This window comes from Amblyraja radiata, chromosome 21, assembly GCF_010909765.2.
Source record: "Amblyraja radiata isolate CabotCenter1 chromosome 21, sAmbRad1.1.pri, whole genome shotgun sequence".
Taxonomy (NCBI): domain Eukaryota; kingdom Metazoa; phylum Chordata; class Chondrichthyes; order Rajiformes; family Rajidae; genus Amblyraja; species Amblyraja radiata.
The window spans coordinates 20,542,803-20,556,729 of record NC_045976.1 but is presented as its reverse complement, the minus strand read 5'-3'; the positions used below and the strand labels follow the sequence as shown (position 1 = coordinate 20,556,729).

Here is a 13,927-nt window from a genome sequence, read left to right as displayed (position 1 = left end):
ATGACATTCCTGGAGGTGACAACCGAGAGACCATCTGCAGTTGCCTCTGTGATGTAGGACAGGGTTTCTTCAAGGTCAGAGTGGAGGTTTACATTACAACGAGCAGATGGGTTCATGAGATGTTCATGTATCTCATCAGGGAGTTGCTAAGACTCCACAGAAGCTCATTCTTAATAAACCCCACAGAGACAGCATTCCTCGACTGGTTTGTCATTCCAGCAGGATTTATACCCACCATGTTTTCCGAGCTGCCCATTTTCTGCCCACCATGCCTTACAAAGAGCAACAACATCAATGGCAATGTATCCAATAATGACAGTGAAGCAATATTCAGCTCTGTCATACTTGGGGTATCGATGTGGTTCCCCATATTTTATGTGCTGTCCTTTACATAGAGGACATAAAGGTGCCAGTCTGTGCATTTTTAAACATGTGACCATCAGTGAAGTAAAGGGAGCAGGTATTGGTCAGTGACAGTACGTTCCACCGTATGGGCACCTGTAGGTATGTACACACCCACATTCGGGTGGGCTGAGGCACAAATACTCTTGCCCACTGCCTAATCCAGTCCAATGACTTCAATCAATGTTTATTCGCCGAGTTCCCCGAGATGCTGCCTGACACGCTGAATTACACCAGCACTGTGTGTCATTTTTCCACTGCCACCTCCATGCACATGGACACCTTTACCCCTTTTAATGAATAATAATGGATGGGATTTATATAGCGCCTTTCTAATACTCAAGGCGCTTTACATCGCATTATTCATTCACTCCTCAGTCACACTCGGTGGTGGTAAGCTACTTCTGTAGCCACAGCTGCCCTGGGGCAGACTGACGGAAGCGTGGCTGCCATTCTGCGCCTACGGCCCCTCCGACCACCACCAATCACTCACACACATTCACACACAGGCAAAGGTAGGTGAAGTGTCTTGCCCAAGGACACAACGACAGTATGCACTCCAAGCGGGATTCGAACCGACCACCTTCCGGTCGCCAGCCGAACACTTAGCCCATTGTGCTATCTGTCGTCCCCTTTTGTTCATGGCTCTTCCGATTCCTGAATTTCCTGTCACTGAGTGTCTCACCAACACCCAACCGTGGTCATGGTGTGCCAACACTTCGGAGGTCTCATCAATAGCTATCTAATCATTTTAAAGTTGTATTTTTAAAATGTATTTATATAATATTTTTCAAACACTCGATGCTGCAAAGCCAATGAAATACTTTTGATTTAAATCAATGTGATGATAAAAACAGCAGTAAATGTATATCCAGGATACATGTTAATTTGTTTTAGTGGTTTTGAGAGATAAAAATAAATAAATGCTATCATAACATTTTCTTCTTTAAATAGTGCCATAAGGTTGTTTAAATTCACATGGAAAAGCAGGTAGTCGCTTGATTAATGTTTCATCCAAAACAAAAATCACCTATATATTTTCTCTCTAACTGTCCATATGGTGTCAGCACAATAACCTGGCCCTCAACAACAGCAAAACCAAGGAACTGATTGTGGACTTTGGAAGGAGTAGGATGGGGACCCACAGTCCCGTTTATATCAATGGGTCAATGGTTGAAAGGGTCAAGGGCTTCAAATTCCTGGGCTTGCGCATCTCCGAAGATCTTTCCTGGTCCGAGAACACTGATGCAATTATTAAGAAAGCACATCAGCGCCTCTACTTCCTGAGAAGATTACGGAGAGTCGGTTTGTCAAGGAAGACTCTCTCTAACTTCTACAGGTACACAGTAGAGAGCATGCTGACCGGTTGCATCGTGGCCTGGTTCGGCAACTTGAGCGCCCTGTAGCGGAAAAGACTACAAAAGTAGGAAACACTGCCCAGTCCATCATCGGCTCTGACCTCCCTTCCATCGAGGGGATTTATCGAAGTCGCTGCCTCAAAAAGGCTGGCAGCATCATCAAAGACCCACACGATCCTGGCCACACACTCATCTCCCCGCTACCTTCAGGTAGAAGGTACAGGAGCCTGAAGACTGCAACGTCCAGGTTCAGGAATACCTACTTCCCCACAGCCATCAGGCTATTAAACTTGGCTCGGACAAAACTCTGAACATTAATAGCCCATTATCTGTTTATTTGCACTTTATCAGTTTATTTATTCATGTGTGTATATATTTATATAATGGTAGATGGACACACTGACCTGTTCTGTCGTCATGCCCTACTATGTTCTGTTGTGCTGAAGCAAAGCAAGAATTTCATTGTCCTATCAGGGACACATGAATCTCTTGAATCTTAATATATGTACAAGTTGTTTGAGAGAAGAGTTGAACTTAAGACATCCGGCCCTGCGGCAACGGATGCCAACTTTGCTATCATGCAAAGGTTAAAAAAACGTTCCCCTTATTATCAGGACACAAAGTTAATCTGTAGGTTTACAAAGATTGCAGTATGAAGTTAGTGTCATGATAATGGGGTAAAAATAGTTTATAGATCAGCACCGTACAAATGTATTATATTAGATAACCAAATGATAACATCACAAAAAATGTATCATATTTCAGCTACAGCGTTACATGCAAAACCATAACTTGTTGTCTAAGTCTAACCCTTCTGACAAGCTTATATATGAAACCACAACCGGAAATTCTAATGATCTAATGAGAATAGCCTTCACATTTCAATTCTGAAGAAATTGCTTTATCAATGTGGAAACACAATTTGCTACCAGCCTAAACATTTAGCAGCAAAATGAGATTCTTTAGTTTGCATTATTTGAATGTGCAAAAATACCTTAAAAAACACAATCAAATTCTTGAAACTTGATTTCCCGTGCACAAAGCCATGCTAACTATCCTGAATCAATCCTTGCCTTCTCAAATGCAAATATATCCTGTTTCATAGAATCCCTTCCTATAACTTTCCCACCACTGCTACGAAGCTCATCAGCCTGTTATTTCCTGGCTTATCTCTGCTGCTCTTCCTAAATAAAGGAACTGCATTAGCTATCCTACAGTCTTCTGATACCTCACCCATGGTCAGCAAAGATATAGACATCTCTGCCACAATCACAGCATTCTCCTACCTTGTTTCCCATAAACATCCTAGGATACATGTGGTCAGGTCCTAATGCACTCCATGTCTTCCAACACCTCCCCCTTCGAGAGGTTGATATGTTCTAGAATATTCCCTCACTTGAACGCACTGGTTTCCATGTCCTCCATTGTAAATAGATGACCCATTTTCAGTGTCTCCTCAGATAGATAACCACACTGATCTTTAACAGGACCTACTCCCTCCCAAGTTACCCATTTACTCTTAATATCTTTATAAAATCATTTAGGGTTTTCATCAATATCAACTGCCAGGGATGGCGTCTTTTCCTCCTCCTAATTTCCTCTTAAGTGTACTTTTACATCCTTTATACTCTTCAAGGCACTTGCTTGATTCCAGCTGTCGGTAACTGACAAACCTTTACCCTGTATGTCTTTGAAGTGTGGGAGGAAACCGGAGCACCCGGAGAAAATTCACGCAGTCACAAAAAGGTACAAACTCCATACAGACAGCGCCCAAAGTCAGGATCTCTGGCGCTGTATCTACCACTACGCCACTGTACCTGAGCATTAATCAATGTAAAATGAAGACAGCATGGTACAATGATGGTAGGTTGGTGAAACTTTGCTGCTAAAATTATCCGTTCTTCATTTCATACCATAACTTGTGGCTGCATATATTCATAGCCAGCAGGTAAATGTCTCCATCATGAACAAGTACTCATAAAATAGTTTCTCAAAAATGGAAATTAAATTCACCTCAAAATATTTCATAGATTTGCTAATATTTTTGATGAACGCACTCATTGTGAACCACTATTTGAAAGATACAGGAACTGTGTGCTTTAATACACAGAATTAGAAAGTAAATAGTCAGTGGTTATCAATAAGTATTAGTAAAGATTTTTACAAGAAATTAAGGTTTCAAATTATCAAAGAGGCAGAAACTTCAGCACTGCATTTGGTTTTCCAGGTTTTTAACCAAGAATAAAATATAAACATCTGTGTTTATAAGCAACAACGATAATGTTAAATCCCGCCAGGAACATAATAGGTGATCTTAGAGTGAGAGATATTTTCAGTATGCAATGTTCTATATTTAGAATCCAAAGCAATCAGCAAAAGTTAAGAACACTCTCTCATCTTACTCATCTTACTCTCTCAAAAGTAAAAATAAATATCTTACATTTATTTAAACATGAAACATTGATCAAATAAGGTAACTAAAATTAAATCAGCAAAGAGCTTGCAAATAATTTTAGATATCCTGAAGGATAAATTCACACATTTTCATAATTAGTGAGTCACAGTGAGTAATGCAGTTGCATGCTGAGAAACGTTTCACATGCTTAGATTTGGGCATCAAGTGAATTACATGCAGAGTGAAAGGTCTTGGAAAAGCATCAATGGAAAATTCAAGCTTTTCAGAGAATTTCTGTTGGGCCTTCAAATTTGCAATATATTGACGATAAGACATGGCAGCTTTAGATTAAATTTGTGTTATGTTTTTTTTGAAGTATGCATTTTTTTAGATAAGATACAAACCTTACTTTAAACACTTAAGTCAGCAGGCTGAACAAGAAAAATGACAGATTAAAAAATAATTTTGAGCGATCGGTTATTAGACTTCTATCTCTAACTTGAATGCTGTCAATTAGCTTATCTAGGCACAGTTTTATTTCTCAAAACAAATTCAACAATAAATTTGCCAATTTCACTGAATTCTTTAAAAAAGGAAATGGCAAACTATAGCCAAATCCATTCAAGATCGATCAGCTTTATAAATCCATGATAGTTTTCACTATCGTAACTTTTCAGCTTCTGATTTGTTTATTCCACATCTTTCCAATCATAGTTTGATTTACTTTAAAAGTTGATGAAGCCAGAGTTTGATGAGAAAGTGACAGACAGTTGCAATTTTATGTAGATTTTAAGCTAAGTTTGGATTATTAATTACATGATAGAATTCCATATTTACATTTGATGGGACATGAATTCATCTTTATCAAAAACAATTTTAATTTGACATGAATGAATGAATGACAAATAAGTTGAATTTAAGAATTTATGCAAACGAGTAGGTATTTTCTACACAAGTCTTAAACAATTTTTCTTTTACATTGAATTTATCAAATATTTTTCAACATGGTTGCAGCCTCAAGTTGATTTTTAATTTATCATTTTGGAGGCACTTCCAATAATCAAGCATCCCTAGATAATGCTAAGATTGATGCAAAATAGTATCCCCTGCCTCTAAAATGCACTCAAAGACCAGACAGGACCTCAGAAAATAATTCCCACCTGATCCATTTTCCATTACCATATAAAGCCAATCTCTCAGCATCAAGGCACAATAGAGCTGCAAATTACAGTCAGGATTATAAGAGACTGCTCACTCTCCTTTCAACCCACACCATTAATACTCTGGAAAGATCCATCATGAATTATAGATTTACATTTGTAAGTTTTTAAATTGTCAAAGTAAATTCTTTAATATTGTCATCTATAACTAATATACTTTTACTAGCACTGCATTGATCTTGCCAAAATCAAATATAAATTACCTGTTCCATTCACAGAAGTTTGCACTTTTACAGACTGCTGACTTGATGTATCCTCACCTCTGAAAGAGGAAACATATACTAAAGAATTTGCAACAATGTCTCAATTAATTAGATGACCAGTTATTAACTATAATATAGTAAAATAATAATATAATAATGTAATATAATAAAATTAATATAAATAACTTTCACATATAACCTCAAGCTCTTGCAAACTTTCAACAAAATTGTTTTTTGAAATGCTGAACTTCCCATTACCCAGTACTTGCCATATAACTCACTGCCACATAAACACCATACAATGATTCTTTATTTCTCCAGAAGGATTTTATGGTAAAATGAAACCAATTTTATTGATGGGACTTCCAGGAGGAATGAAAATTTTACACTGCCAACACAGCCCATATAGTGATTCTTTATTTCTCCAGAAGAATTTTATTGTAAAAAAAAAAAACATTTCTATTGATGGGATTTGCAGGACGGATAAAAAATGGACACAATAATTACTATTCTCTTCTTTGTCCAGTGCTTCACAGAGATGCACTCTTAGCTGAGACAGCACTGAGAACCAAACTTCAGTAACACTATGAGAACCTTCCATGAAGTCTAGTCAATTCTAATTGTGTATCTAATATTAAGTAAACTAAATAAGGAGCTGAAAGCTAAAATCTTAAAAAGATGGACTCTATACTCAAGGACACTTCAAGATCAAGATGTCATGGTATAGAATCATCGTCATACAGCGTGGAAATAGACTCTCCCGCCCAACTTGCACGCACCAGCTACACTAGTACCACCTGCCTGCATTTGGTCCATATCCCTCCAAACCTGTCCAATTCATGTACCTGTCTGTTTCTTAAACATTGCGATAGTCCGTGCCTCAATCACCTCCTCTGGCAGTTCGTTCCATACATCCACCACCCTTTGTGTGAAAAAGTTACCTTCCAGATTCCTATTAAATCTTTTCCCCTTCACCTTAAACTGTCCTCTGGCCCTCGATTCCCCTACTCTGGGCAAGAGACGCTATTCATCTACTCGATCTATTCCTGTGAAGTATTGTCGGTGAATTTAAAGATGTCATTGGAGCAGAGTCTGGCCACATATTCATGGGAATTACGAGAGTAGAGATGACTTCATATTATCTCATGCTACATTGTATTCCTCCTCAGTATTAGCTAAACAGTACAGACTACCATCAACAATGTCTTTACCCACCTGCGATCCCCATTCGGGTTTCATCTGCTGTTTCTGTGTGGTGTATAGTGCAGATTATTAAACCAAGTTATCATTTGTATTCCTATCACTGTGGAGCACTTCTTTCCTCTCATCAGACCAATATTCTTTACCACCACTCTGCTTTCCTCCGTCATTATTCACCCAACGACGATGGTGTTGTCGGCAAATTTAAAACTTCTACTGAGACCACTGAAAATGTTAACAACTTTCAGATTAAATTAGCTTTTTAAAAAAATATATGAATGTCACTATGTGTGAATTGGAGGATTAATATAGAATTAATCCTGACTGCTGTGACTGATGCCCACTTGAAGAGACTACTGCTATGGAACCAGGTTTGTAAGAATTAGTAATCAATGTAAATTCTATGAAACCTGATGCGCCTCTTACGTTTTTTTTTTACTAATCTGCATTCCCAATTTAGTTAAACAAAAAACATTTTAAAACCAACTCAAAAGTAAAGGTGAAAGTTCATCCTTTCCACATGGCAATTCTTAGCCCTTGAAGTGTTAACAATTTTATCAGTACAGAAACACAATCTGGATTATCATTTTATATCAGTTGTACCTGACTTTAAGCACATCAGAAATTTTCTGTTCCAAATCTATTCGTTTTAATTTTTCTTTTTCAAGTTCTTGCTTTAGAGTTTCAGCATTTGTCTCTTCTCTAAGTTTCCGTAGTTCCTCCTCTATGGAGGAAAATAAATAGAATTAGACTTTATGAGGAATGACTGGTTTTACAATAAATTCAGCTCTAGGAAGTAGCAAATCATAGTCATTGTATAATAAATATCTACGATAGTTTACAACCCTCATGTGACCTTAATGGGCCAATTCCCATTACATGCTTGAACTGGGGGAACTTTATATTAGCTGACAGAATAAAATATTAACCTACATCAAAAAAATTAAATGTAAGCATTCAATTCCTTTTTTCAGCTGCCCCTTTTAGTATTAAAAAAAAATGACTACTATTTGGATTAAACAAAGAAAACAACCTTTATTTCAATATTATGTTCTAATCATGTGGGCAGACAAATCACTGGGTAATCAGTGAGAAAGATTGACCACAAGATGGTGCACAAGATTCGTGCTGCTGAACTCACTTCCTCACCCACCATACATTTTGAGTATTCTCCGAGCTGCTGTTTCCCACATGACCTTCTATTGGATCTGCATCAGTATAATCACAAAGCACATTATCAATATCTCTCTTTTTCCTCTCTCATCATGACATTACTGCATTACTTAATAGAAATGCCCCCATTCCAATTAAAAGGGAAAACTGTACAGCAGCTCATAGACATCCATTTTTTTTGTTGTTCTCAAGATACTGCACACAAGGTCATGCAGAACCTTTGGAGAAATAAATAGTTAACATTTCCAATTAACTGTAATCAACCTGAAATGTTAAGTCATGGTTTTGAGAGGTACGCAGTGTTGCAGTGCAAATGTATTACTCTCATCAGATCATGTTCACGTTTTGTAATTCTGGTAAGGACACTACACGACATCAGTAACATATTGCAAGCTATCTGACAAGTTTATCAATGGCCAATGAAAGGGAATCAGCAGCCTGGCAATGTGCCAATGCTCGAGCAAATAAACACAGCACAGGGTAGTGAAAGCTGTCCACGATGGATAGCACAAAGCATGTCAGGTTGCTGCACATATACACAGTATTCCTCTTCTGACATTCTATTCCAATATTATCAGGATGAACCTCTAGGCAATTTAGTTTTAAAACTGCAAATAAGGAGTTAACACTGGTGGCCCCAATATATTGAAATTAAATCAAATCAAATACAAACAATAAAAATAACTGCACGATTAAATTAGTTTGGGAAAATAATAGAATTCTGTTCTGATTGATGCTACCCTCAGCCAATTCCAAATCAAAAGGCTCTGAATCAAAAGCTCAATGTACAAACTTAAGTGATGGCACAAAATTTTAGTGGTATTGCAGGGTTGTTGAGACAATAAATTGATGCCAGTTCCGTTCTTTCTGGCACCCATAGGTCTGTATTAAAGAACAGAAGGAAATGTCATCAACCATCAAAAGGCATCTTTTATTTTTCTTTCAACCGCCAAATAATAATAATAATAATACATTTTATTTATGGGCGCCTTTCAAGAGTCTCAAGGACACCTTACAAAAATTGAGCATGTAGAGGAAAAACATGTAAGGGGAATGAAATAAATAGTAGAGACATGACTAGTACACAAAGTAAAGACAGAATTCAATACAAAACACAGTATGAGGCAATTAATGCACAGATGAAAAGGGACGGGGACGTGGGGCTAAGGATAGGCAGAGGTGAAGAGATGGGTCTTGAGGCGGGACTGGAAGATGGTGAGGGACACGGAATTGCAGATCAGTTGGGGGAGGGAGTTCCAGAGCCTGGGAACTGCCCTGGAGAAGGCCCTGTCCCCAAAACTGCGGAGGTTGGACTTGTGGATGGAGAGGAGACCGGCTGATGTGGATCTGAGGGACCGTGAGGGTTGGTAGGGGGAGAAGAGGTCAGTGAGATATGGGGGGCCAGATGGTGGAGGGCTTTGTAGGTGAGGACCAGGATTTTGTAGGTGATCCGGTGGGAGATGGGGAGCCAGTGAAGTTTTTTGAGGATTGGAGTGATGTGATGCCAGGATTTGGTGTGGGTGATGAGTCGGGCGGCTGCGTTCTGGACCAGTTGGAGTCGGTTGAAAGACGTTCATTTCCCCATTAACCTGCTGTTTGAGATAACCTAATGTGCACAAACTGGTAGAAAACTTTCCTGTGCTGTCATAGTTTGTGTGTATCAAAAGAGCTTCGTTGACTGTATTGCATTTTGAGCAACCCTGCATTCAAATAAATGCAGCTATTTTAACACGTTATTTCTTCCTTTGATTGAGTGATTAATACTGTCACTTTCACATGAATAATATCACTGCAAATTATATCTTTGGAGAGTTACAAACATTACATTGATTCACATACAATAAAGAGAGGCCATTCGGCCCACCATGTCCATGACAATGACCGAGTACCTATCTAAATTAATAGTAAGATTAAACGAGAACTTGAAGTTTGATCTTGATTTTATGAGGAGTTACGATGAGCGATTACGTGAAGAAGGGCCGTCCGTCTGCGTGCGCGTCAATCTTCAAAGCAGCGGTGTTAAATCACAGATAAACAGAAGACCTGAGAATAGTAAGATTGTGAAGAAACTAGAACTTCCATATGACCTTGATAGTATGAGGGTGGGAGCGGTGGGCACGTAATCGCTCATCGTAACTCCTCATAAAATCAAGATCAAACTTCAAACTGGTAAGTTCTCGTTTAATCTTACTATTTTACTTCGGAGTCACGTGAGTGACTACGTGAAGATTTCAAAGCTCTGTGATTTTACGCCGGTTACGAATCCAGGCGTCACACACTGAATGGATTGACCATGGATGCGTGTAATCATTAAAGCATTCAGACATTACGTAGTTAAGTAAAGAAAACTGATGCTTTAAATGAAAGAAAAGTTTTTTAAAAAGTTACCCCTCCCAACCTTGGGGGGGGAAACTAAGGGACAGAACTTAAAATGGTACGTGCAAACACCCCCAGTCCGGTTATGGGTTTGTTATAAAACCAGTGGACCGTTATTTCATTCGTCCATCCTGCAGCCACTAGGATGTCGTCAAGGGGCACGTCCATAGCTCTTGCTGCCGACGTAGATGCAACCCTGGTGGAGAGAGATTTACCCATATAAATGTTTACTCCTGCTACCGCCATTATCTCTTTTGGCCATCTGGAGATGGTTTGAGTTGACACCTTTGGGTGTGTTTTTTTTTTTTTATGGCTGATGAGGACCGATTGTTCTGAGCCTCTGAGGTTCTCCGTAACTCTCAGATAGTGGTGTTAGTATGTTACCACCCACCCAACCGTTGGTCCTCTGGATATGCCAAGAACTGGATCTCCATCCCTGGCATTCCTGGCCTGCTCTGTTTTATCGGGTTCCTGATTAGGAATGTTATGTTGTTCATATTGGTGGTCATGTAGTCCAACCGTAGCTTTTGCAGTGTCTGGACTCTTTGTCAGCATACCACCTTCAGGGTTAGTTATAGGCGGTCCCCACTGTCAAAGTAGGGTTTGTACCACGCTCACATCCCATATGTCAGTGTACCTTGGCCTTGGAGGTCTTAAATTGTAAATTCCTTTCATGAATTTTGTTGTAAAGGGGTGCGTTCCTTTCGATTGGAGGAGAGTGCGCCTCTGGCACTATAGACGCACTATAACTTAGTTTATAGTTATAGTACAGTTGATAGGAACTCCAAGACATCCGTTATCCGAACTGTGTTGTATTTGTTCGGACAGTCCTACGCCTTGAAATGGCCTCCTCAGAATCTGCAGACCAACAAGTTATACGTTCATGTGGTGGATGATTGCTCCCTGTAACTGGGTTCACTAGGAGGTCCCTGATCTTGGGTACAGCCATTACTGGCTGGACTATAATGCCCAAAATTTTTGGGGACCAGGCTTGAGTAGGCCAATCTGGCACTACCAATATGCCTGTGGCTTAGTCTTGCTTGATTTTTGTCAAGCATCGGTTTGTGAGACAAATTGGCGGAAAGCATACATAAACATTCCTCCCCAATTGAGGGAGAAAGCATCCACTGCCTTGCTCCTGGATCCAGCTCGCAGGACACATATCTGGGTAACTAATGGTTAGTCTAGATGCAAACGGATCAACATCTGGTATGCCAAATCGTGTAGTTATTTTGTTAAATACTGTCTGATTCAACATCCATTCTGTGTTGTTATTAAACATTCGTGATCCAGCATCTGTCACCGTGTTATATCTACCTCGTAGATTTCCCAAATATTCCTCTCGATACACCAGTGCCAAATGAGATTCGACAATCTGTCGTAAAATACAGATTTTACACCACCCTTGTTAATGGATATATGCCACTACAGTGGTGTTATCAATCTGAATTTGAACAAGCATATCGCTACTGAGAACCTTGAGTCCATATTGTGCCTCCAACAATTCTGGGTAATTGATTCCATGTGTTGGGGAATTACAGACTCCTGCTCATTCCATCTGCCCCCACAGCTTTAGACTGTGTTGGTGTCTCCCCATCCTTAGCCGCTTGCATAGGTCTGAAGAACCCTCGATGGCTTTCGAGCAAAATTTCCCTGCGCTGTCTCCCATTCGTTATCCACCATAGTTATTCAACAATGGCCTCTGCTGGCAATCCATAGTTTGCCAATTCGGCCTGCATGTAATTTGAGTGTTTGTTCCTTTGCTTGCTGTAAGTTCTGGTAATGCAAAAGCCCGTACTGCTGGGAATGCAGCTACTATTTGCCAATTACACTCGCTGTTTGCCTGATAGATGGCTAGAATTTGACTATCAGGTCATTGCAGGCTTAATTAATATTGTCGTTTGCCCCTAGGCAAAGTCACCAACATATTTACTGTTTTTGATAGTAAATTCTAGATAATCAATTACCCTTGTAGGTGTCAATTTTGATTTAACTGGATGGATGAGGTAACCAATTCTTTCAAACAGAGTTTTGGTTTGCTTGACTGATGATTCTGCCAATTCTTGTTGACTCCAAAATGAAAATATCCTCCAAATATGCCATTACTATGTGGTTTTGAGACCTTTGTAGTCCCAGAATTGGTTTCCGTAGTTTAGTCAAGTCTAGGAGCTGATGTCAACCCATTTGGCAGAGCCATGCCATCCAGTTAAACTTCAAATATCTCCTGTTCTTAATGAATAGACACCGAATAGTATGCATCTTTGAGGTTGATGCATGCCATGTGACCATTTTATAGGAAGCTCCTATAAAACAGTAGTTAGGCCGTAACAAAAAATTGCTGTTTCTAAAAGTCTGTACTGCACAAATGAGTTAAACCTGGATGAAGTGACATCCTCCATCTGTCACCTGTCCTGGAAGGCAATCCTGCCCAAAATACTGGGCCTGCCTTGAAGACAATTCCGGTCCGAGTTCCAAGTCTGCTTGGAACCTATGTATGTTGTGCAGTAAAAAATAATCACATGTTGTTATCTGTTTTTTAAAACCAGATCTGAAATTCATGTTATTGTCATTTTGAACAAAAACACAAGAGTAAAATTACCAACATGTAACTGGTCCACAATCCCTTGTTTCAGTAAACCCAGACCCACCTACCTCCATGGCTACCGGTGGTCTTGTGGTAAGCCCAAAGGCCCCTGATGCGGGTTCCTTTTCTCTCCTTGATTGGGAGTTGGACTGGTAGGAAGTGTGGATTCCATGTTTCTCCTGACCTCTGCTTGGGTCTTGGTCTGAAAACCTTATCATACTGAGCCTGCCTTGTCGGACAATTCTGGCCATAATTCTGTGTCTGCCTTGAAAGACGACTCTGATCATATTTCCGTGCCCAGCTTTCAAGCTACCACCGGCTTCAGTGAACTGCTTACCCCCTATGGAGGTGTGGGGTGTGTTGTCGCCTACTGATGAAGTTTGCTTGTCGTTGGTACCTTGATTGGTCCGACAGCTTTTGCTTCCTTCTTCTGTTCTTACCTGAAGAGAGGATTCGGCGGCTGGTTTCTCCAGTCACCCTGATAGCGCTGTTCCCCTGCCGGCATTTGTGCGGATATTCTGCCAACTGCTGTCTCTTGAGGCCATATGCATGTGCTTCAGTATGTTCATACTTTAATTCGAGATCAGTTACCTACTGATCACTCACACTCCCCTCCATTGAGAGTGAGATTTGTAGGTAGCCCTGAAAACAGGTGCTGCCGCAGGCCCCTGAGGATACCTGCGCTGACATGGCCCCTCCAGCGGGCCTAAATGAGATTCTTGCTTTGGGTCAGACTGAAACTGACCGTGAATGCTCCTCTCCTCAGAGCAGGAGACATTTTCTAGATCTCTATCCAGGGAAGCACCCAGTGGAACCTGGATGATTGCAGAAGTATTTCTTTTCTTTTGTGCTTATTATTTATTTTATGTAAAGCTCTTTGGTGCAAGTTAACTTAAACAGTGCTATATAAGTAAAAGTTACTTACTTACTTCCTTTCTTCTGCTTGTCCCTGGGAAGGTTTCCCCCCCCCCCCTGTTTTTGTACTCTGATTCAGAGTGGTTTCTTCCATATGTACT

At 39.9% G+C, this 13,927-nt stretch overlaps 1 protein-coding gene across 5 annotated transcripts in view; it reads right to left on the bottom strand.

Moving 5' to 3' along the window:
* Positions 1–13,927, bottom strand: part of gramd4 (GRAM domain containing 4) — a 112,353-nt gene that overhangs the window by 36,755 nt on the left and 61,671 nt on the right. For all 5 annotated transcript variants that reach the window (XM_033039755.1, XM_033039751.1, XM_033039750.1 and 2 more), the window contains 2 exons: positions 7,382–7,502; positions 5,579–5,637 (listed from right to left, as the gene is read on the bottom strand). In XM_033039755.1, coding sequence (XP_032895646.1) covers positions 5,579–5,637; positions 7,382–7,502 — 180 coding nt within the window. The remainder of the gene's footprint in view (positions 1–5,578; positions 5,638–7,381; positions 7,503–13,927) is intronic.